At 44.6% G+C, this 24,841-nt stretch overlaps 4 protein-coding genes across 5 annotated transcripts; 1 reads left to right on the top strand and 3 right to left on the bottom strand.

Annotated features, from left to right (window-relative positions):
* Nucleotides 1-1,430: 1,430 nt before the first annotated feature.
* Nucleotides 1,431-8,389, top strand: LOC125552638 (outer envelope protein 80, chloroplastic). Its single transcript, XM_048716262.1, has 16 exons — nt 1,431-2,086; nt 2,175-2,268; nt 2,942-3,024; nt 3,598-3,695; nt 3,805-3,874; nt 4,453-4,546; nt 4,632-4,713; nt 4,897-4,932; nt 5,480-5,633; nt 5,724-5,867; nt 6,080-6,150; nt 6,281-6,359; nt 6,443-6,558; nt 6,690-6,837; nt 7,600-7,669; nt 7,963-8,389. Exons 1-16 carry the CDS (start codon nt 1,607-1,609, stop codon nt 8,115-8,117), a joined length of 1,974 nt encoding a protein of 657 aa, XP_048572219.1. The 5' UTR covers nt 1,431-1,606; the 3' UTR covers nt 8,118-8,389.
* Nucleotides 8,390-8,837: 448 nt separating this feature from the next.
* LOC125552652 (zinc transporter ZTP29) lies at nt 8,838-14,289 on the bottom strand. 2 transcript variants are annotated; one of them, XM_048716286.1, is made up of 12 exons: nt 14,039-14,289; nt 13,436-13,494; nt 13,231-13,323; nt 13,052-13,141; nt 12,860-12,944; nt 12,703-12,758; nt 12,450-12,506; nt 11,719-11,759; nt 10,545-10,612; nt 10,407-10,463; nt 10,213-10,330; nt 8,838-9,370 (listed from the first exon to the last, which is right to left on the bottom strand). In XM_048716286.1, the coding sequence occupies exons 1-12, from the start codon at nt 14,100-14,102 to the stop codon at nt 9,325-9,327; spliced, it is 834 nt and encodes a 277-aa protein (XP_048572243.1). In that variant the 5' UTR covers nt 14,103-14,289; the 3' UTR covers nt 8,838-9,324. The 2 variants fall into 2 exon arrangements, with proteins under 2 accessions (XP_048572243.1, XP_048572249.1); XM_048716292.1 differs by having other exon boundaries at nt 12,860-12,941; nt 14,039-14,286.
* A 358-nt stretch (nt 14,290-14,647) lies between these two features.
* On the bottom strand, nt 14,648-15,799 carry LOC125552669 (arabinogalactan protein 23-like). The gene has a single exon (XM_048716301.1). The coding sequence runs from the start codon at nt 15,164-15,166 to the stop codon at nt 14,927-14,929; it is 240 nt and encodes a 79-aa protein (XP_048572258.1). The 5' UTR covers nt 15,167-15,799; the 3' UTR covers nt 14,648-14,926.
* A 1,845-nt stretch (nt 15,800-17,644) lies between these two features.
* Nucleotides 17,645-20,794, bottom strand: LOC125552645 (chaperone protein dnaJ 6-like). Its single transcript, XM_048716275.1, has 8 exons — nt 20,516-20,794; nt 19,208-19,306; nt 19,030-19,131; nt 18,890-18,949; nt 18,692-18,798; nt 18,507-18,589; nt 18,237-18,327; nt 17,645-18,108 (listed from the first exon to the last, which is right to left on the bottom strand). The coding sequence occupies exons 1-8, from the start codon at nt 20,624-20,626 to the stop codon at nt 17,907-17,909; spliced, it is 855 nt and encodes a 284-aa protein (XP_048572232.1). The 5' UTR covers nt 20,627-20,794; the 3' UTR covers nt 17,645-17,906.
* Between the last annotated feature and the right edge of the window lie 4,047 nt (nt 20,795-24,841).

Below are 24,841 nucleotides of genomic sequence, written 5' to 3' on the forward strand. Positions count from 1 at the left end.
GATGAAGATTTGGTGAATCAAACGTTGTGGCCAATTGATGCTCAAAGGGTGCTCGCAATTCCCCTCCCAATGCATAATATGTCGGATTTCATTGCTTGGAGTTATACAAAAAATGGTGTTTTCACTGTATGGTCAGCTTATTTGGAGGAATGGAACAAGCAACATGGAACAAAATTGCAACATGCTGATGGCATGGGAAGAATCAAGGCTAATCCTATTTGGGGTAAGGTTTGGAAATTATCTTGTCCGGCAAAGGTTAAAATTTTCATCTGGCTTATCTTGCATGGAACCCTCCCATGCCGTGTTACGCTTACGAATAGGCACATGAAAGTATCGCCCAATTGCCCATCATGCTCGAAGGAGGCTGTCAAAAGGCAAAAGAGATATGGGGCAAGTTAGGATTACATGAGGTGATCAATAAAACTTGTGCTACTGATCGTGCGGGAGAGACGTTTTTGGAATTCTTACTACTTATGCCAGAACAAGAATTAGCGATAATGGATTCTTCAAAAGCACGTGAACCGATCAGTGTTACAGCCTGGTACTTATGATGGGATAGACGCAAACTGGTTCATGAAGGAAAATTTCAAGATGCAAACCAAATTTCCATGGGTGCCCGGGCTATAATAGCTAACTATGTTAATGCACACTCCCCTAAGGCAACTACTAAATCAGGAGGATCAGGAGGATGGGCAAGACCTCCTATGGGTTTTGTTAAGCTTAATGTTGATACCTCTTATGACCATGATTTACTTAGGGGCACAACTGGAGCTGTTCTCAGAGATGATAATGGAAGATTCATTGTTGGTGAAAACTGAAAGATTGAGTGGTGTGTTGACATATTAACAACAGAAGCTTTGGCTCTTAGATTCGGCCTATTCCTTGCACAAAAGGCGGGTTGCAATCGTCTTGTCGTTAATTCTGACAATATGGAGGTGATTGTAATAATGGAAAATGGAGGACATTCGACGGAGCGGCGGCGGCAGTGTTCAATGATTGCTACTCCTTCCGTTCCAAAATAGATGACTTAACTTTGTACTAAGTTTAGTATAAAGTTAATGTAAAGTTGAGTCATCTATTTTAGAACGGAGGTAAAGTTGAGTCATCTATTTTAGAACGGAGGTAAAGTTGAGTCATCTATTTTAGAACGGAGGGAGTATTTCATAGCTTGTGATTTTCCGCTTGTTAGATTTGAACATTGCAATAGGGAAGCAAATAAGGTGGCTCATGAAATTGCTAGGCTAGCGAAACTTTCAGTTTTTGAGGAGCCTGTGAGGGACATTGTACATTTACTTATTGACGATGTAACAATTGTTTCTAATAAATAAAGTACATGTTTATTTAAAAAAAAACAGCCAACGGATCAGATGCACGCACAGTCTTCACCGAACGGATCACAGGAGGACATCGAACGGTTGCCGTTGCACCATCAGCAAGCCGTCCACTCCGGAGCACAGCTCGCCAGTCGCCGCCACTACGCCTCCGTCCCCCGATCAGCCATGGCGGGTGAAACCCTCGCGGCCTCCCCCGCCTCGTCACCAAAACCCTAAACCCTATCCCACCGCCGAACCCCGCCACCGTAGTCTACACGTCCGGCGCGGCGGCCATGGGGCCTCGTCGAGACGGCGTCCGCTTCATCTCCTCCGGCGTCAAGCTCCCGCGCGCCTCCCCGGCCCCGGCGCATGCCCTGCTCTCCGCCGCGCTACCCCCGTTCGCGCACATCGGCCGGGCCATCGACGCCGCGGCCCGCCGCGTCGCCGCTTCGTTCCCCCGCGTCCCAGCCGCGCGGGCCGAGACGCCGGCCGCGCCGTTGCCGCGGAGGCACGGGAAGGACAGCGGCGGGGCCGGGGGCGAGGAGCGGGTTCTAATCAGCGAGGTGGCGGTGCGCGGAAAGGACGGGGAGCCCCTGGAGAGGCCCGAGCTGGAGGAGGCGGCCGCCGGGGCCCTGCGAGCGTGCCGCCCCAACGCGGCGCTTACGGTGAGGGAGGTGCAGGAGGATGTGCACCGCGTGGTGGAGAGCGGCCTCTTCCGCTCCTGCATGCCCGTTGCCGTCGACACCCGCGACGGCATTCGCCTCGTCTTTGAGGTCAGGATTTTGCCTGTTCCCCAATCCCTTTCCCATGGCTTATTTTTGGAGTTGAAGGTTGCGACATTCGGGATGTTCTGTTGTTTAGGTGGAGCCGAACCAGGACTTCCACGGGCTGGTCTGTGAGGGTGCCAACATGCTGCCTTCCAAGTTCCTAGATGACTCATTTCGTGACCACCATGGTACTTGTTCTCATGTTTAAGAGTCTGTTACGTTAGATATGGTTATTCATTTGTGTAACTAATTGTGTTGATTTACTTTGCACAGTGCTACATGAACCAACGCTGCATGTTAGCTTTAGGCCATTTAAGTATGTAAATTTGTCTGGCACAGAAATATCTAGAATGCATAAGAGAATTACCACCACCGCACATATTTTATCACCTTTTTTGAGTTTTTGGTCCTATTATGATACCACTAGATTGAACTGTGCAGCAATTGAAGCATGCCTTTTATGTGGATTCACATGGTTCTTTTTCTTGGTTTAGTTCTAATCGTAAGACCTGTTTTTCCACACTGCATAGAAATCTATGGTAAAATAGGTCCATCTACAGTGACATAATCTCTCGGTATCCTTTCTTTATAGAGAAATGATGTAAAACTACTGAATTAGGAACTGAGCAGACCTCAGTTTGGTGGGGGAGTGGGTGTACAATTCTCCAACTTTGGTTCAAGTCCTCTCCACTTGAATTTGGGGTGTATATTTCTTCTTTAACAGAACATGTAGTTTCTCCTGCATGCTTCTTCAAATTTTATTTCTTTAGAAGAAAGAGAAATGTTTTTTTAATCTTAGTTTACTTTTATTAGCTTCTAAGATTTGTTCTTGAGACCTGTGTTTTGTGTTACATTATGCAGGTAAAATAATCAACATAAGACATTTAGATCAAGTGATTAAGTCCATTAATGGATGGTATCAGGAGCGCGGTCTTACTGGCATGGTAGGTGGGAAAAATAATTAGTATAATCCATGTTCTACCATTGTGCATAATATTTTGTTTTCTTCTATTTGGTGATGTGTTGGAATTTTTTTGAGAAGATTGCTGAACAATAGGCATCTGCTGCGCTTCTCTTAAGGAACAAGTAAATATGCTTTATATCTTCTTGGCCTTCTAGAGGCCTAGTACCACAAGACTTGAGTTGTCAATTTCTGGTTTTTTAATGCACTTGCATCATTTACATCTCACCTGTCACCAGTTCCAAATTGGTTGGGCATACAACATAGTTCTGGTTTACCGTGTTGTTTGTTACTTCCTGAATCCTGCTATGTATATAGAACTTCATTGTCGCTATGCTTTTGATTGTACATGTTCTTTAATTGTAACAAACTAGAAACATGACATGAGAAAAACGTGAATGTGTGGGAGTTGATAACCTGTTAGTTGTGTCTGGTAAGCATTTAGGTGCCTACCATTTTTTTTGGTAAAAAGCAACATCGTTTACAGTTTTAGCAAGTAAAAGAATATCTTATTGCTATAATGGTAAATCAATGAAGGCGCTTGATTTGATTTCAGGTTTCGTATGCTGAGATCCTTTCTGGAGGAATTCTAAGGCTACAAGTTTCTGAAGCTGAGGTTAATAATATCAATATTCGCTTTCTGGATAGAAGAACGTGAGAATCATAGCTTGACTTAGTGAGATTCTCTCTGCTGATTACTGTTTTATGGCATGTATTATTCTGATCATTTGTATATTCTTTCTGTTTCCATCTCTATCACTAGTGGTGAACCAACTACTGGAAAAACAAAACCAGAAACCATACTCCAGCAGCTTACCACCAAGAAGGGTCAGGTCAGAGCATTTTAGAAGTTACTTGCTGTATTTGTTTTAATCTACTTTGGACACACTATTGATGATATTCAACAACAACAACAACAACAACAACAACAAAAGCCTTTAGTCCCAAACAAGTTGGGGTAGGCTAGAGGTGAAACCCATAAGATCTCACAACCGCTCATGGTTCTGGCACATGGATAGCAAGCTTCCACGCACCCCTGTCCATGGCTAGTTCTCTTTCGATACTCCAGTCCTTTAGATCCCTATTGATGACATTCATGAATGTTTATTTTCCTCGGTGCACAATTTTACATGGAATGATTTTATGAACAGTTCTCATTTCACACTTGGTGGTACGGTGATGTGCGTTTAAGTATTGTTAGTGTGGTGTGGAAGTTGCTATGCAAATACCATGACCAAAGCCTACTATTGTTAGAAGGATGTCAACAATAATATCAAGTATGGTCGGAATCGGATCATGCTTGTATAGTTTTTGTGTATGTAGGCTTGGTTTGATGACAATTTGAAACTGCTGTCCTGTAGCCTTGATGTTGTAACGGACATCTTATCTGTCTTATTAATGATGGAAATAGGCATACAATAGAGCACAAGTGAAAAGAGATGTTGAAACAATACTCACTATGGGAATTATGGAGGATGTCACAATAATTCCGCAGCCCGTGGGAGGTGAAGCTAATTTATACTTCCCATTTTCTTGAAGCTGGTCTACATTTTCTCAAGTACCTGTGCTCTTATCTATGGTCTTGTGCAGATTCTAATAAAGTGGATCTTGTCATGAATCTTGTCGAACGCAAATCTGGTGGTTTCTCTGCTGGTGGTGGCATTTCGAGTGGGTTAGTGCTGTTTATTTAGTGAACCCAATTGAGTGAATTGTATGCTTTCATAAAGTATGTTTCTTAACCAGTAAGGTGCTGAGGTGCTTTGTTATGTACTGGATTTCAAATACCATATGTAGCCTATATGCAAATTATATTTGAAATTTTAGGCTTAACATATATCATGCTGTTTTTGTGCAGGATAACAAATGGGCCTCTTTCTGGATTGATTGGCAGGTCAGTACATTCTTCAGTAAATAACATCTTATTTTCTCTGGAATGGAATGTACTTTCTTTAATTATATAATAATATTGCCATGGTAATATTTTAGAGATAACGTTTCTTAAGCTCGAACTGGGCTTTGGGCCTTCCTAAAATAAAAGTCCAAGAAGCAACCTGACATATAACCTGTGGATAATTAACTATGGGCTTACTTAAAAAATTATCAGTTAGAAAGGGGCGTGTGCTCATGAGTTGAGCTATTCTCAAGCCCCACCATCACATTGCATTATTATTATTTTGAGTGGACCCCCCCCCCCCCCCCCCCCCCCCCCCCCCCCCCCCCTCACATTGTAGCGCCAAAGTTAAGATGACCCTCCAAAGCCCAAGGCCTTTATGAACTGGCAATTTGTAGATTTTGGTTTTAATTTTATTATTTACTCAGTACAGGATTTCTAATACCATATGTAGCCTATAAGATTTTGTTATGTATTTTAGATCTTGTACCTGCCTACAGGAAGTTCTACATCTATTTTTTTCCCTCACACTGGAGTTTTTAAACAGCTTTGCATATTCTCAGCGGAATGTTTTTGGAAGGAACAAGAAGTTGAATCTCTCACTAGAGAGGGGCCAAATAGATTCTATATTTCGTTTAAACTACACTGACCCTTGGATTGACGGTGACAATAAGAGGACCTCCAGAACTGTCATGGTTCAGGTATTTACCTTTAGTATGATATCACCACAGTTCCATGATTCCATCAGCTGCGAATCATGTGCATGCGCTTATGATAGTTTTCCTTGTCAGAACTCTAGGACCCCTGGAACACTTATCCATGGTGGGGAGCATCCTGACCATAGTCCTATTACAATTGGACGGGTAACTGCTGGCATTGAATATAGTCGACCTTTCAGGCCTAAATGGAGTGGTACTCTTGGATTGATATTTCAGGTAAACACGTGAATAATAGTTGTAGTAATCGATTCACCTTTCCCCCTGCATGTAGGCCTGCTAGCAAAAGTCTAAAGTAGACAGAGTCGTGTACTTGTGTGATGTCGGTACTAACTTTGTTGATTGAACCGTATAAATATGCATTACTGTTTCCTTTGCTTACCTCTCCATAAAAATAGCCTAATTGTGTTCTGTTGACACTTTCTATGCAGCATGCTGGTGCTCGTGATGACAAAGGCAACCCTATGATCAGAGATTTCTATAACAGCCAATTAACTGCAAGGTCTCAAATCCTGATTTCTCATTCAACTTTAGTTTGTACCACAAGTATATACATAACAGTGTACACCACGAATACAGTTGTCAGATTAAGTTACTATTAGAAATGTGATGGTCCTGTCATGAAAATGCAGCGGCAATCCTTATGATGACACGTTACTTGCTAAGCTTGAAAGTGTCTACACAGACTCTGGAGATCATAGCTCTACAATGGTTAGTTTTTATCCTCTGCATTTTACTATTTTCTAATCTTGCCGTGACAGTTTCTTATATCCTACTGTTGTTACTACTTCCAGTTTGTTTTCAACGTCGAGCAAGGTCTGCCCATTCTTCCAGAGTGGCTTAGTTTCAACAGAGTGACAGCCCGTTTGAGACAGAGCTATGAAATTGGTCCTGCCCGACTTCTTCTAAGGTATGTTTTAGTGCATGTCGTGCCGTTGATGGACAAGAGTGAAAACATCAGTTTAACCTGGACGTTTCCACACAGTGGACTTACATTTTGTTGTTATGTTACCTGATACATCATTTTATACTGTGATCCAGTGCTTCTGGAGGTCATGTGGAGGGGAACTTTTCGCCTCATGAAGCATTTGCAATTGGTGGGACAAACAGTGTAAGAGGATATGAAGAAGGTGCTGTTGGTTCTGGCCGCTCATATGCAGTTGGTAGTGGTGAAGTCTCTTGCCGCTTGGTAAGCCTTGCCTCTCTTTTGGCAATATTAAGTTATTTGTCTAAACTTAACATTTACATGAAACACCTCTAGATAAAATGCACACAACCATATGCTATTCTCATAAAAACCAGTCAGCAACATCGATACACACATATCAAGAAGAAATTCTTATAAAAAACAGTCGGCAACATCAATAAACGCATATCAAGAAGAAACTAAAAGTGTAGTATTTGAATTAGTTTGCAATTTTAAGATGAAGTCTTATTTGCTCGTTTTTAAGAATGTAACAGTAAATCGATTATTTTGTTTGAGACAACAACAAAAAACTACACATGAAGTTCAGTGTAACATCTCCAAATCCGTGCTGGACACCTATTAACTGCATCATGCACGCGTGCGACCAGGTACGTGTGCATGCATGGTGCCTGTTACTTCAGTTCTCCGTCACCTGATTTATGCTAACACTATCATGGTTTTCGCTATCTTATATTTGTTTCAATGACTACCAATTTGGAATTATTTCTATACTTGTGTCAACGATCCAATGATTTGTTACTTGTCATACATGATTTCATGGCTGGAAAATTAGTACTTTAATCGTGGACTTTTCATGATTGCTACCTGCAATGAAATCAAATGCATTTGCATTAAAGAAAAATGAAATCAAATGCATTTGATTAGTTCTTGTGATACTCTGATGCATGTCATGCTTGCCGTATGATTTGCATTAAAGAAAAAATCAGCCTGCTTTGATTACTCACAGTTGTCATTTCCATGTAGTTTGGTCCCTTGGAAGGTGTTGTCTTTGGTGACTATGGTAGTGATCTTGGCTCTGGTCCAACGGTTCCTGGTAAGTCATGTTGTACTCACATTTTGCTGTGATAGTATAATTTAGTCCAGGTCTGTGGTCTCTAAAGCAGGCTAGTTCTGTACTTGTACTCAAATTCTCGAAGCCACGTTAGATTCAGAATGAAGAAAATTATTGCTTTTAACCCTTATTCTAGTTAGAAGATTTTGCTGCTGCTGGAACAGGCCTGACAGGGCTCCACCTCCAGATTTCGAAGAGCAGATTTTATGTATTAGCTCTTCTTCTCACAAAAACCTCTTCTCACTTGCGCAATCTATCATCGTTTTGTCTTTTAGGTGACCCAGCAGGGGCCCGTGGGAAGCCAGGAAGCGGCTACGGGTATGGTGTTGGTATCCGTGTGGACTCCCCACTGGGACCTTTGAGACTTGAATACGCTTTCAATGACAAACAAGCAAGACGATTTCACTTTGGTGTTGGGCACAGAAATTAAATTATCGAGGTGGCTGTTGTTTGATCTCTGTCAGCCTTAATCTGATTTACTTGCACTGGTAGGGATAGTGCCATTGTCTTTGCGATGTCGATACAAGTTTCCGCAAAGCAAATTTTGTGTAGCCCAGATTGCCTGAACATATACAGTTCTTTGCTTCAATCTTGTAAACTTTGCTGGAAGCCGCAACCAGAGAAAGCTCTCCAGCTGACAAACCGCGGCGTTTTGTTGATATGAAATTTGAGCTAAGAAATCAAAATTGACGACCTGTGTAAGTAATGTGCACACACTTGCCTCAATCCAGCAAGCCAAGTCTGCATGTGATGCAGTGCCTCCAGGTACCCATCCTTGTGAGGTGGTTTGAAACTTTGAACAATTTGGCCAACCTATATTCCTGGGAATGTCACCATGTTCAGCTAGGACTTACCTCGTCTCCAAGTTTGTAATGATAATTTGCCTGGGAATTGTAACTAACTACGATACTCATGCGCAACATCTTGCGATTCAATCGGGGGTATTGTGAACGACAGCAAAACAGTCATGGCAGGAGAGAGAACTTGGTGAAGGTGATTGATTCTTCACCTACGGTTCATAATTTTTGCACCTACCTTTGGATGAAATCATAATCTAAGTAGACCCAGTCTAGAAATTCTAGCACCAAAGTTGCAACAGGCTGTTTGGAAACAATAACCCAAAGCAAGATTTTTTTTAAAAATACTCATGTCAAGAGCAAAAGAAATTGAAGATGTATAAACTTGGAGCAGAATCAAGGGTTAACAGGGCAATTACAGCCTGCAGGCCATGATTGTGGGCAGGTTTTTAACGTGTCAAATTGACAAAAGAGCCGCAAATCTGTTCTAGTTGCATCCTGTTACTGGACAACAAGCCCGATGGTTGTATTCAGATACCCGTCACCACATATGGTTTTCTGAAACAACAAAGTGAGGGATGTCCAGCCACCACATACGGGTCGCCACACTGCTGTTTTTTCCTAGTAAAACTGTCAGACACAATGACCAGGAGTTATAGTGTATGCTACACGTGGCCAATGCAACGTTCTGGCCATAATTCTTGCTTCTGAGCAACGAACCTTCCAAACCCCACGCCCCTTGCCTTGCAGATCGCAAGAAACGGTTGATGTATGGCGAAGTTCTCAGGCTTCAGAGGACACTATGAACAGCTGGTATAGTTGCAGCGGTGCGGTCATATGTTACAAGCTGATCTCCTTGGGTAGGCTGATCTCCAGGAAATACAAGCTGCCAATGTGGAATCGCGAATTAGGCATGTAGAGAAAAGAATAATGTGTGCTGCTTATTTTTCAAAAATATAAAAATGTCCTCTGCTTTCAAGGCATGGGGCCATGTATAATAACCGTAATAATGAACAGCAATTTTGCGTCAAAATTAGCATGTACTCCCTCCGTTCGGAATTACTTGTCTCGGAAATGGATGTATCTAGAACTAAAATACATCTAGATACATCCATTTCTGCGACAAGTAATTCCGAACAGAGAGAGTACATAGTGATCTAAACGCTCTTATATTTCTTTATGGAGGGAGTACATGGAAGTGTGAAGGAATGTAGGTTATGCATTTGTACTGTGAATGCGTATGACAGGTTACTATTGATGATCACATTAATGCATATGGCTGCCGACCGAATTTACTCAGGTCAATATTTTTGTTTGGGTGAAGGGACCAGTATGTTTAAGCCTATTGTCAAACACTGCTGCAAACATATTATTATACTAATGCAACCTTCATGCCATAAATTCACCCTATAGATGATAGAACATAAGTCATTACTCATTTTCTCTACGATGCACTCACTGCCAACAACATATGATGTCAATCTCCTACGATACTGTCACCTACTCCCTCCGTTCTAAATTACTCGTCGCAGAAATGGATGTATCTAGAACTAAAATACATCTAGATACATCCATTTCTGCGACGAGTAATTCGGAACAGAGGGAGTAGAATACAAGAACTCAATTACCACCCTCTAACATGGATATTAGTCATTTTTTCTCAAATCACAGAGTAGAAGTGCTTCAGAACTATACAGACAAGTCCTTTGTGCAGAAACATCAACAAACCTCGCAGACATGACGGCCATGCCAACAAAGACTGCTTTGACAGCTTGCTTCTGACCAGCATAGTCAAATGCTAGAGGTAACAACTCATGCAAAGTGAGGAAAGCCATAACACCACCAACTGCGTAAAGACAAATGGGAAGTCAACAAAGTACTAAGCATGAAATATCACGGTTTAGCTCTACTAACAGACTAACCTGATGCAAGTAGGCCTTCAAGAATTTCAGGATTTAAGTTGCTCGGAAACAAGACAGCTGCAGTAATCACATTTGGCATCAGTGGTCGATAGGTTATTAAAGAATAAACTTACAGAAAGGCTCACAAAAATAGCATACCTACAAAAAATACCCCTAGTGGCTCAGCCAAACCAGAGAGTGTTGCATATTTAAATGCTTGCCATTTGCTTTGATATGCAAGAAAGAAGGAAACACAGAGAAACATTATCAGCTGCAAAAAAGTAAGTCCAATAATGACAATAGGAATAAAAGGAAATATTGAGCTATAAAGGGAAATTCTAATTTCCCTTCGTTCTAAAGTACAATGATTTCAAACATGGTCATGCTTTGTAGGTAGGGATGAAAACGGAGCGGAAAGGGACGGAACTGAGTGCTATCATATTTGTTTTCACATTTTTTTGCAGAAGCGGAAACGAATACAGAAACCCCGGAAATGAATACGGAAACATATACTACCAGAAACGGATACGGAGCGAATACAAAGCGGATACGGAGACAGAAATAGGCATTGATTGGAACTTAAAAACCCCTTGAATCATAGAGAAATACACACAAAAACAAACAAATTTAATGAGTTGTTAACATGGCTACAAAATAATATCATTATGTTAGCAACTTAGCGTAGTATTGTAGTAGTACCGGACAATTGCGTATAGGGTCAAGCTGAGTACATGTGTGGTAGTAGAAGTTGGGCCTCAGATCCATTCTACTAATTGTGTCATTGTGTTCTCTTTGGTGGTTGGGCTACAAAGCAGCTATAGGTCTATAGTAAAAACAGAAATTCCATATCCACGGAAACGAAAAGTTCCGTTTCCATGCATGTTCCACCAGAAAACACCGTTCCATTTTCGTTTCCGTTTCCGCATAAAAAATTCCATTTCCACTTCCGTTTTGTAAATTTCCGTTTCCGTTTTCATATTTCCTCTCCATTTCCATTTTTCCTCCGGAAAAACGGAAAGTTTCCACTCCATTTTCATCCCTACTTGTAGGTACTTTGGAATCCAATCACCCTTTAAGACTGGAGGAACAGATAAAGCTCACATAGCCGAGATCAGAGCGGCTCACCACATTTGAGAAGTTCTAAGATTGTATGTCATTTAATAATAATGCATAACAAGCATGACTTATATTTGTGTAACCAACTTATAACATTTGGCTACAGAAAACCAAGAATTCGTAGCATTTGCGCTAGTGGACTCAAGACTCGTTTTGAAAGATGGTGTGAACTACAAACTTCACTAATTATTCATCTCTACATGGGGAAAACAGGTACCTTTTGGTAGCAAAATAGAGCGGCAGAGCTACAGCAACCCCCTGAGAAGGTAAAAAGTGTCAACTAGTTAGGATAGTAGATCAAAAAGAAAATTGGCAACATGTCAGTCTGTCAGTAGTCTCGGATATACTCCCTCCGTCCCAAAATAAGTGTAACTCATTTAGTACAACTTTGTACTAAATCAGCGACACTTATTTTGGGAAAGAGGGGGTATGATTTTGTAGAACTATAGCTTCTTTTGAATGTCTCTCCATAAAATGGAATTATTTAATTTTCCGTGATAGATCCTGCTAACACAATTTGCAAACTCTCCCTTGTACATAATAATGTGTTTGATGCCAACTAATTCTAGTATGGTCACTAAGCATCAAACTGAACTACACAGATCAAAAGGAAAAATATAGAAGTTGGATAGTGCGGAGACCTAGCAAATATCAGAATACTCAAAACTTCATGGCAAAACAAGCACTGCAAATGAGTTAAGATTCATCATGGCCCTCTTGTCTTGTCATGAATTAGTTTGCCATGAGATTGAGCTTTCATATATCAAACCTATATATTGACTACCTGGTGCAGTATAACAAACAACTTTTTAATGGCAGTTGAATCTTCTTACAAAGAGCACCCCAAGGGCTATCCTAAGTGCCAAACTGCCAATGATGCAATATATAACTGCAGATAAGAATTCTTAGGCTACTTAACCAGAAAGGCTGATAGGTTGATTTATATACCTCGGGTATGTTATGTAAAGCAATAGCAATAGCCAAGTTAACTCCCACGCGAAGACCCTGCATTTTCGTTATAACCGAATATAATTAGTCCAAGCTATAAATAATAATAATAAGGTGCATGAACTCTTTGAAAACCAAAACAACCAAGCTATGCTCCAGTAATTTTTCTACTGTAACAAAATGCGAGGTGCAGAACGTCCTCTCAGCAAATCAATGATGCCACTACACTGAGATGAATGCACGACGGCATTACCTTCACGGATCCAAGAAATACCGCCATTCCCTCAGGAAAATTGTGCAAGCTAATTCCTGCAGCTCAGAATAAGTACAAAGTCAAATGATTGTGATGAATGTTTGACTTCAGTCAAAGCAAATATGCTGAGTATATAAAAACAGAGGCAGTAACTTACCAACAGCAGTAATGATGCCACTGAATAAGACTTGGCGGCGATGTTTTTTCATCATATCTTTGCCCGACCCGTCATCATCAGTCTGCTTTCCACAAAAGAAAACCAACTTCTATTCAGCCCACTTATTTTGGTTAGAAAACAGATTTGATATGAATGATGCTGGAAACATCCCCGAGGATTGTTCATTCCAACCTTTTTCTTGCTTGCATCAGTTGTTGGCACAAAGGTTGGCTCTGGAATAAACTTGACAACGAACCCAAAGAAAAGAACTCCTGCAAAAAACTGCAAAATACCGCAATGTGTTATCTGAGATAGACTGAAATTTCATTTCATGAAACAGATTCTAGAACTGCAAGAAAGATCCAACCGACCCATAGATTGGCCTTCAAGAAGCCAATGGAGTTGAGTGCGTTGTGTGCCAAGTCTAGAAACGAGATGCTCAACATAAGTCCAGCAGCAAAACCCTGCATGCAGCATGAGCAATACATAGAGCACGAACAATCAGACAACCATCACTAGTTCACTACTCACCTAAACGACAGATAATCAATAACTTATGAGAAGACAGTTGATGACCTGGAGGAGGCCGAGCCTCTTGAGGTCAGGGGAAGGGTTGACGATCACAAGCAGCGCACCTGAAGACACAAATCTCGGGCTCAGCTTAAGCGGTCACAAGGAATCCTCGCAGGATATCAAGTAGAAGCATGAGAAACTGCTAACTAGGACGTGGAGGCGCAATGGGCAACCGTGTTAGGCCAACAAGCAAGGTTTGCCGTTACTACCTGTATCTGAGCGTCGTAAAAACGATAGGAAAGCCATAATAGCCTCAGTGTGGAACTGGCTTTGGCGCTCTGTAAATCAGTCTGACAGGCCCCTGGACTACTAGCTTCATCTATCTATGCATTCTGATGAATGTTGGGCCGCGGCGATTGATGACTAGTTGTCCTGCTTGGGTTCATGTAACACGGCAAAAAACTCCGTCGCTTTGCAAATAGCAAGGCACTGGGTTCTTTTCTAATAATTCTGTAACACGACCGAACAAGAAGATGCTGGAATTATCCCCGAAAAGGCCGCGCAAACACTGAAAATCCTCAAGTCAGGCGGCACGGTGGCGGTCGAGCAGGCAAGCAGCCGAGTTGGTGCTCGGGGGGAGAGAATCCGTGGCGGGATGACGCGTACCGAGGGAGGTGCTGAGGCCGCCGACGAAAGAGAGGGCGAGCGCCACCAGCACGTGCTGCTCCATCTCCGCCGCGCTCGCGCTCGGGGCTAGGGTTTGAGGGGCCGCCGGCCGAGGAGCGGGTGCGCGGGGAGAGGGGAGGGTGGGAGGAGAGCGGAGATACGACTAGTGGAGCGGAGGGATCATCAGGGAGGATGGGGAGGGGTGGGAGGGAGGAATAGGGAAACTGCTAAATGCTAATCACGAACTGCTCAACTGCCTTTGTGGCATTTCAATCTATTTGTACTGTAGTATATATTGAAATAAATAAAAGGCATATTGAAATCGTGAAAATCGTGGCACTACTGGTCTGTGCGGCATGAATCATGGTGCTCACTGCACCTTCTCCCCCGACCAGTTTTGTCGAATTCTTTTTTTCCTGCTCTTGACGGCAATCAATTTATATATCTTCTCAAAGACTATAGATTCCGAAAACGATAATCTTCTCAAAGATTCCAACCCAAACAAGCCCGTTGGCAACCGTCACCACTGCCACAGGCTAATCAAGAACCCGATGTCATCATCAAAAGAAAAAAGGAAAGAATAGACGGAGGCAACACGAACAGGTAGAATAGAATAGAATCACAGCAAATATCATTCAATTGTTCGAATGAAATGATAACACGGCGCCATTAGCCACGGGTTACAGACGCGGATTGGGTTGAGTTTACCAAACGGGCCGAAAAGAAGAATTACAAGCGCAGTTACATAGTACCGATAGATAATGTGTGGTGTAATCATCATAGAGTGGTCATTAGTTGATCGGTGAATTGGAATTAAATGAAATTGAATCAACCGACGCGTCTGCGTGGCGCCGCGTGGGAACGTGGGAGCGCGAGCTCCGGCCCGTCTCAGTGCAGGTAGTAGGCGACGAGGGAGACGAGGAGCGCGGCGGCGCCGGGCGCGCCGGCGAAGGCGCCGCTGGTGGCCGGGGCGGTCGCTCCGGCCGCTCCGGCGGTGGCGCCGGCGGCCGCGCCGGTCGCGCCGGGGGACTCGGCCGGCGCCTCGGTGGCCGGGGCGGTCGCCGCGACCAGGGAGGCGGAGGCCACCAGGGCGATCAGCACGGCGCAGGCGATCTTCTTCATCTCCATGGCTTCTGCCTCCCTCTCCTCGCGGGTACGGGACGGTTGCACGGGGCCTGCGCAAAAGAAACAAACAGCAAGCGGCTAGGCGGTCGAGGAGGAGAGGTCGGCCGGCGAGGCGCGGTTTATTCCGGTGGTGGGAGCGGGGCGGTGGGGGGAGGGCGGCTCGGTCGCTCTCTGCAAGGCCTGGGAGAGGGTGGGGTGGCGCGGCGCCGCGTTTTGTAGGGACGCGCGAGCGGCCATGAGAGGGCCTCGCCTGGCCGTCGGTTGCCGCCCTGCCCAAATTAGGGTGCCCGGCTTCCGTGCGGGTGGCCATTAGCGCGCGGCGGGAGCGTGCGGCGGAGGGCATTGCCTTCGTTTGTGTGCTTGGAAAAATGGAACGGTGATGGTTAATCGGCCCGCGGAATATGAGTTTGATTAATTTAATCAGTTTTGATTGATTATCAAACGACCTACGGTCATCCCATGGATACTGCACAACTCCCCAACTATCGGGTGAACCTACGACAACAGCTCGTGCACGCAGTGGCGATTTCACTGTGCGGGCACCCTGGGCACGTGCCCGGGCTCGACCGCTGCGAATTTTACGAGCAGCCGGAGTCGATCGCTGAACAAAACGTACGATGTTTGGGCGAAGACGTTGACTGCGTATTTGGGCTTACTCACGTGGTAACGCACCATAGGCCTATCAATTAACTTTCTTATACATGGGCCGCAACAGGTAATCAACTCGTACAATGTGAAATAGGCTCAATCCATCGATCAGGTTAGCTCGCTCGCCTCGCCTGTTCGGCTGCCTCCTCGGTTGGCTTTTGTTTGTGCGCCGCGCCGCACGACCCCACGACCTACGACGTGCCCTAGGTGCTCGCCCCTAGCAACTCCAGCGTTGAAGGCGGCGGCCGGCGAGGTGGACTGGCGGAGCATCGACGGCCACCAAGACCGCAGGACATGGCGCACGGTCGGGCCTCAACAGATGATTGGGATTGGAAACGGAAGCGGGAGGTAAATCAGCAACCCCTCTGATGGGAATTTCACTCCTGTTCTGGTGGATGCTAGCTTGTCCTCGTCACCGGCAAGTGTCCACCTGCACAAGGCCACGGTCGGGTGGCAACAAGTAGCAGCAAACCCTCAACGACGAGGGCTACTAGTGGCAAGCGACGGCCAGGTGAGTTATTGACATTACCGCATATATTACACATGACGTTTATCCAAATATATGATGTGGTGATAGACCAAAGTAAATTTTAGCTTAAGACGTGCCCGGGCTTTGAAAATTCGCTAGCTCCACCACTGCGTGCACGCGCCCTAAGTCCATATGCGAGACATGACTGCTACCTTAAATGGATGTGTTATGCGTGTTCAGGTACCGAGGACGAAGCCATGGAGGAGCAAGGACGAAAAATGGAACGGTGATGATTAATCGGCCCGTGGAATATGAGTTTGATTAATTGAATTCAATTATCAAACGATTGCCCCTCCACGTTTTGATCTCATGTGACATAGAATGTGGAAGTATATTGTTTAGTAGCTTGTGACAGGAGGAAGAAAATCAAGCAGAAATAGCAGTGCCCAGTAACAGTTCAATCAAGTGCGATCGGGTGCCACTAGTACCTGTGAAGAACGTTCGAGTACCACGATATAAGAGCATCACTAGCCCATCCCTTGTACTCACCCGATCCATATAAATATCGTTGATTTAGTACAACTTTATGCTAAATCAACACTAAGTACTATGGATCATTGATAGTAACTTAATTCTCTGTCATTACTCATCCTTTAATTCTGAATTGAACGTGTTCTTCGTCTAGCGCGTCATCCAAAACTTAATCCTAGGCTGTCCACGACGTCCTCCATGGTCCTTGTCAATGGTTGTTTGCAGCGCTGTAAATGTTTGCGGCGCTGTAATGGATAGACCATATCTGCTGCTGCTGTTTGCGGCGCTGCAGATGTTGTTGTTACTATACTCTAGTCCTCTGTAAAACTCCTCTCACTTATTGAAATGAAAATTTGCTCCGTCAGCGTTTTGTCAAAAAAAAAAGGACTTGATATCCAGAAAAAATCAAACACACTTTCTTGATAAAGAATCATTTCAAACGCAAATTTAACTACTTCATTGCATAATTAAACAACATTACCAAATTAACACCATACATAGCATAATAAACAGTCCATTACCAACTACATTAACACTACATCAACATCGAACTATCTAAGATAAGTTAGATACTAGGCACATAATACCAGCTTGATTAATCAACATCAACTATCTAATATGATGATTAATCAACCCATGGTATGAGTTTGATCAATTGAATTGGATTACCAAACGATTCCCTTGCCCTTGAGGAAGAAAATAGTAGTACCAGCTTGATTAAAAATACGCGTATCAATGAGTTTGATCAGTTGAATAGTAATAATTCATACCCACAACCTGTCGTCTCACACCTCCCTTCGGCAGGCATCAAAACCACTTTGATCACACGCGAATTAAACAGACTATCACCTGGCCATGCCGGCATGCCGAGGATTTCATTTCATTCATGGGACAGGACATTTCCACAGTTGTTCACATCTAAAACCACACCACACTTGCATTCAGTTACTTACACACGCCCACTCATAAAACAAAGCGACACTAGAGTTGCGACACAACCCCTCCACTCCAGTCCACTCAACACCCATTTTTTCTCGAAGGGCCTGCATGCATGTCAAGATTCATATCATTTGCGCATGCATGTCAAGATTCATATCATTTGCGCCCCTTGGTGCGCTTCTTCTCAAGCCTCTGCCGAGCGCGCTCAAACTCCTCCTCCGTGGGCTCTGAGCTGCCCGCCTTGTTGTCGTCACACTTGGACATTATAGATGACAGAACAGAGTCAAACCGCTCCTTCCTCTGTTCCCTGCGCTGCGAGATCGCCAGGATGAGGTCGCTCTCCTGGCTCTTCTTTTTCCTATGGCAGTTTCAGGAGACAAAACAGTGCAGACTTCACATAAGCAGGTGATAGCGACTAGTATCTTGAGAGGATCAAACTGGAATGAAGTGTTTCAAGGGATGGATAAATGCTAGTAGGGAACTTACTTCACTCTCCTCTCCAATGGGTTTGTGGGTGGTTCTATCTCAGAAATCTTTTTAGCCCATTTCGCATACACTTTGGTGGACTTCAGCTCGCCTACAAAGAAAGGAGACGGTAAGATAATTGCACATACAGAGGTTTTGAGGAGCCGGTTGAGTCAAACATGTAAAATCAAGCACTTTACTAGCACCTCGTTGTAGATTGTAGAAGAAAATGGGACAAGAAATCAATTATATATGGAAAAATCATAGTGGCAACAGTATATGATTATTTACCTTCAGCAATTGCCTGATCAATTATATCTTTGAAGCGGTGAGAATCAAGCTTGGCATCTGAGCAAATCATAGAGCAGAAAAGTCTGCACAAAAAGGCAGAGAGTTAGAAAAAAGGAAATGAAACACAGTTGTTCAGTTGCAGTTTATCAAGCTTTGGAGCAAACATTTAATCCAGCATCAATCACCTGTTCATGTTGCCCTTAAATTTTGTGTACAGTTCCTTTAAATCCTTTTTCTCAGAGTCTGACCCTCTGTACTTAGCTTCAAATTCTTCAATGTCAGCCTCTGTGACCTGAGAATAATTTAGACAAAGCAAGTTCATCATGCATTGTATAAGCAAATGGGCAACGTAAGGTTCTCACTGGCATGGAGCAAACACATACCTTTCTGTACACTGTTCTGAAGTACGCTTGGAGATTGTCTGCAGCTTCTCCAACCAGTGCCTAACACAAGGGAAAAGATTCAAGAATATAACACAGAAACTTAAAAGGTGGAAACCAAATTGCTAGGATTAGGTGCTCACATCATCATCAGTAATTCCAGTCTCATCATACAATGCCCTTTTCTCCTGGTCTCCAAGAATAGATATCACCTTCTGCAGCTGCTGAAATTTTTCGTTGGCTTCCTGACAACACATAGCATTTCAATTCAGATACATGGTACGTATTTACTACAACAAAGGTTCAGGGTTGAAATCCTACCTCATCTCCAGGATTCTTATCTGGGTGAAGACGCAAGGCCAACTTGTGATATGCCTTTTTTATCTCCTGTTGTGAAGCTGTGCTCTCAACCCCTAATATCTGCAGAAAGAAGGAAAAACAAGCATATTAAATGAGATGTCTGTCATACTATGAGATCAGCAAAGTGGAGCATATCAGCATAACAATTGTTTATTAAAGTACTCCTGTAGAAATTCAGACTTAATCCAATTTGAGGTCGCTGCCATGTACCCTTGCAGCTCTCTGCATGTTTATTTAAACATGGGTTTTCTACCATAGTAAGTGCAATCAAGTTGTATCCACCAACTGACTGCAACTTTGCAGAAACAAAAAAAAACTAGTGATGATGTTTGAGAAGAAACCATGAATGCAAGCACAGTGCAGCTTTTGTTCTTGTAACAAAAAATTATATCTTGGTTTAACTGGACATGAACCAGAAACTTTATATAACTCATGGAAGTGAGGACTGAATTCTGATCCATAAAGTGAATAAAAATGTTCCTATTTGCTAACATATGACTTACAGGACAATTGACACCTTTAACTGAACAATGGTATGTTCCTGGATCGACGTATATATAGCAGCCCAGCAGATCCTAACTCCAAAATCCCAAGCAAACATCTCCCTTTCACATCCAGCCACATAACTGCTTGACCCCAGAAACAGGGCAAGGATAAAAGCCCTTTAGCACACTTACTAACCAATATGTGTGGCATGTGATCCTTTAACCCCGGCATATTTTGGATCCGAAATGGGCATGTGTCCGGTTTTGATATGAATTGACTGCGGTTCACTAGGCTACTGTTTTGTGTGAAAAAATGTCATGACAGCAGGGGAAAGATATGTGTCCAGGTTTATACAAGCAGGTAACTAGGTCATAGGACTCCATATCTCGGGGCTAATCTCCTGTGTGCGCATGTTTAATCACAATACCCAAATGCTACTAACACCTGAGTGATTAGCATGGAGATCCACGACAAATTCCTACCAAGGCCTTGTTCGGTTACATCCCTTCACAAGAGGATTGGAGGGGATTTGAGGAGGTTTTGACTTGTAGGGGATTAAATCCATTTCAATCCCTGCCAAAACCCCTCCAAATCCCTCCCAACCGAACACAGCCTAAGGGAGCACCTGACTTAACAACGGATAGCCCTGAGCAGCGACATCAGACAAGCGTACATACGACGCCCGCCCTTACTGCTCATCCACGAATCCTAAACATCCGCGCACGATTCGATCAAACGCTAGCGGTGGAATCCGAAGCCCTAGGGTCTGGATGGTGGTATTACCTCGTAGAGGCTCTTGCTCTCCGCGGCGGCGGGGGCGGGCTCATCGCCGTTCATCTCGACGTCGTCGCCGTCGCTGTCGCAGGAAACCCTAGCCCTCCTCTTACGGCCCATTCGGTGGGAGGCGGCGGAAGTGGGGGAAGTGGAGCAGGAGACCGTGGTGGTGCGATTCTTTCTTATAGCGGGCGAGGCTCGAGCGCGAGTGCGGGAAATTTTCCCGCGCGCCGGAAATTGGCGGACTCCCGTACCGGTACCGTCCCGATCAAAATGCTTGGGGTGCGGGGGGTGAGCAGGGAGATAATACTAGTATGTTTTTTTCCGATGAAAAGGGGTTCCCGGCTCCATTTCATATAGAAAGAAACCACACGACTGGAGTACCAAGTTATTATAGAAACTATCCAACTCCGAGAGAGCAGAATCGGCATTTTGCGCATAGGCAAACTAATGAGAGCTGCAAAGAGACTAAAGGTTTGTCCTTACCAAAGGGAAAACCATAATAATCAAGCCAAGACGCCTAGTCTGCATCTATTACAGAGGTAAAACGACCTTAGAAGAGGCTCGCAGGCCGGTGAAGAAAATCAGCAAAACCCTGAGAACACCACTTGAATAGAATATTGTTCATTCGGATGTTTGAGCTGATATTCAATGGTGGTTCTCCCTTCATGGGCGGTTGTTCCCATTGAGGGAGTTCTAAACTAGGGGGTCCTCGGGCGTCTGGACTATGTGATGTGGGCCAGACTGATGGGTCGTGAAGATATGAGATCGAAGATCTTCCCTCGTGTCCGGATGGGACTCTCCTTTGCGTGGATGGCAAGCTTGACGTTTGGGTGTACAGTTTCCTTTCCCTGTAAACCGACCTTGTACAACCCTAGCCCCCTCTGGTGTCTATATAAACCGGAGGGTTTAGTTCGTAGAGACAATCATAATCAATCACCCTAGACATCTAGGGTTTAGCCATTACGCTCGAGGTAGATCAACTCTTGTAACCCCTATACTCATCAAAGTCAATCAAGTAGGAAGTAGGGTATTACCTCCATTAAGAGGGCCCGAACCTGGGTAAACATCGTGCCCCTATCTCCTATTACCTTCGATCCTAAGATGCACAGTTCGGAACCCCCTACCCGAGATCTGCCGGTTTTGACACCAACATTGGTACTTTCATTGAGAGTTCCTCTGTGTTGTCGACGGAAGGATCGATGGCTTGCCTCGTCGTCAGTGACAAAATCACCTCTGGAAGGGCCCTAGTTCCCGGGCAGATCCTCCAGATTGGCAATTTCTCCATAGGCGCCCACCCGACCATTAAGCCCAAGACGGTCCCTCGGATTGCCAAAAATCACCTCCGCATCAACCCTGAAAGTGTTGATAAGATGGATCCGGCGGATGTCTCGTCTTTAAACGAACTGCTAGATCGCATCGCCGCCCTAGGGGTCGCAATAGATTACGATCTGATTGGGCTTAAACCCGATCAGAAGGAAATCAGGTCTCCACCTGTCACCCACCTGGTGACTGTCGTGGAAGAACAACTTGAGGATACTACTCCTCCTATGCTGAAAACAAACTATGTCCGGATCTTCGAGCCCTACGAGCCGGACACTCATCGTCAAGATGAGATCATCTGTCCTCTGAACATAGAATTAGGTGCCGAGTCTAAAAAACCCCAGGACACTCCGGATCCTGGGCCAACGATCTCAGAAAATTTTCAAAATCCGGATTCCACAGTGGGTCAGGGTTCGGATTTAAGACCACCCACCCACCACAATCAATACTCTCCAAGCAATTCCGGTCCCCTTGACATATGCTATTTAATGTATATACGACAACAATCCCAGGAAACAGTCCATCACTTTTGGGCTAGATTCCTACTTGTTAAAAACAAGATCAAGGATTGTTGCGACGACGATGCAGTATCAACCTTTTGCCACAACTGTACGGACGAGGGGATCCTTAATGCCCTCAATCGGCGCCGCATACTGCACTTTGCAGATTTGGCACACATAGTACAGAAGTACTACGCAATGGAAAGCGCTTGGAAAGCCCAGACAGCTCGGTGGGAACCACCGGCCGGGCAAAAAGGATGCACCCTTACGGGGCACCTGATCATTACTTCACGGAAAGGAAAACTAAGCCCTTACCGGGACACAAAACTATCCTTGAAGAATGGCTCGACAAGCCCTGTCAGATACACACGACGCCAAATTCTGAACCAACTCATAGCCTTCGGGCATGTTGGATACTCCGGCAGGTAGCCAAAAGCGGTGAGGCTATTCTCACCAACACTACCCCGGCGAGGCATTCCCCCGAGGATAATGACCTCAACGTGTTTACGGTCTTCGAGACCTTTTCTTCAAACAACCGGCATAAAAGGGCGCTCCGCGACCTCGCCGAAGTCAATCATGTAGCCACAATAAATCCTTGGAACGATATGGCGATAACCTTCAACGCCAATGACGAGCCAAGGGCCCGATCAGTCCGAGCACCGGCCGCTTTGGTTCTAAACCCAATTGTAGACGGCTTTCGTCTCACTAAGGTGCTCATGGACGGCGGCAGCGGATTAAACCTCATTTACGAAGACACGCTCAATAAAATGCAAATGGACAGGAGTCGCATCGAGCAAAGCAATACAACTTTTCGAGGAATTATCCCCAGTCAGGAAGCAAGATGCGCGGGGAAAATTAAACTCGACGTGGTATTCGGCACGCCAGAGAACTATAGGTCTGAAGAGATAATCTTCCAGGTGGCCCCTTTCAACAGCGGATATCATGCCCTGTTAGGGCGAAACGCATTCACACGCTTTCAAGCCATACCTCATTACGGGTACATGAGGCTCAAAATGCACGGGCCCAACGGTGTTATCACTATCGCGAGTGACCCGGACATAGCACTCGGCGCCGAAAACAAAACTGCATCCTTGGCCCTCGAGGCACTATCCAAAGCCCTGGCGGCCGAGGAGCTCACCGCTCTGCGCTCCACAATGGATAGAGATGACGTAATTCTTGATAAAAGGCCTAAATCCACTTCTTTCAAGCCAGCAGACGAGATAGTCAAATTTCAAGTTCACCCAGCGGACCCCAAGAAGACAACTTCCATCGGGGCACAGCTGGATCCTACGGTCGACGCTGCATTGCGCGCGTCCTGGCGAGAATTGGGACATCTTCGCCTGGCACCGTTCGGATATGCCAGGAATCCCACGCAGGCTGGCCGAAAGTCTCAATATATTGAAGGGATACAAACCAGTCAAGCAAACGTTGTGGCGCTTTTCTGAACCCAAACGACAAGCTATGGGGGAGGAGCTAGCCAAGCTACTTGAAGCCGGGTTTATCAGAGAAATTAAACATCCGGACTGGCTAGCAAACCTGGTGATGGTACCGAAGAAGGATAAATCCTGGCGCCTGTGTGTCGATTTCAAAGACCTCAATAAAGTCTGCCCTAAGGATCCCTTCCCCCTTCCTCGTATTGACCAGATCATTGATGCAACCGCAGGACACGATTCACTATGTTTCCTCGACGCATACTCCGGATACGATCAAATCAAGATGAAGGAATCCGACCAAGCCGCAACGGCATTCATTATCCCATACGGGCCCTTCTGCTCCAACACCATGCCCTTCGGGCTCAAAAACGCCGGCGCCACTTACCAACGCATGATTCAAACATTCCTGGAGAAGCAAATCGACAAGACGGTTGAAGCATATGTAGATGACGTAGTCATCAAAACTAAGCACGGCGAGTCATTGGTGGACGATATGCACCTCACATTCGACAACCTCCGAACACATGACATACGGCTCAATCCGAAAAAGTGTGTTTTCGGCGTCCCCGCCGGAAAACTGCTTGGGTTCATCATTTCCAATAGAGGAATTGAAGCAAACCCAGCCAAAATCCGAGCCCTGTCACAATTGGCTATACCAACAGACCTCAAGCATGTCCAAAAACTAGTCGAGTGCGTGGCAGCTTTAAGCCGCTTTATCTCCAGATTAGGAGAAAAGGCATTGCCATTGTATCGCCTGCTCCGACGCACCGACCACTTTGAGTGGATGAATGCTGCAACAGCCGGACTCGAAGAAATAAAAGCTTTGTTAGTGAAAGTGCAACTATCCCTGGGTGGCTTTGGTAATTACTAACAACATATAACTCATTGAACTAATGCTATTTCAAGATGATCATTTCAGAAAGTTCAATGATTGGCATGGCATGGATTAGGAATGTGGACCCCTCAAAATGCTAAGGACATATATTGGCTCAAGCTCAAGACTCTACATTTTCTTTTTAGTGATCCAAGATCACATCGAGTCCATAGGAAAAGCCAATACTATTAAAAGGGGATGAGGT

Source organism: Triticum urartu, chromosome 1 (genome assembly GCF_003073215.2).
Source record: "Triticum urartu cultivar G1812 chromosome 1, Tu2.1, whole genome shotgun sequence".
Taxonomy (NCBI): domain Eukaryota; kingdom Viridiplantae; phylum Streptophyta; class Magnoliopsida; order Poales; family Poaceae; genus Triticum; species Triticum urartu.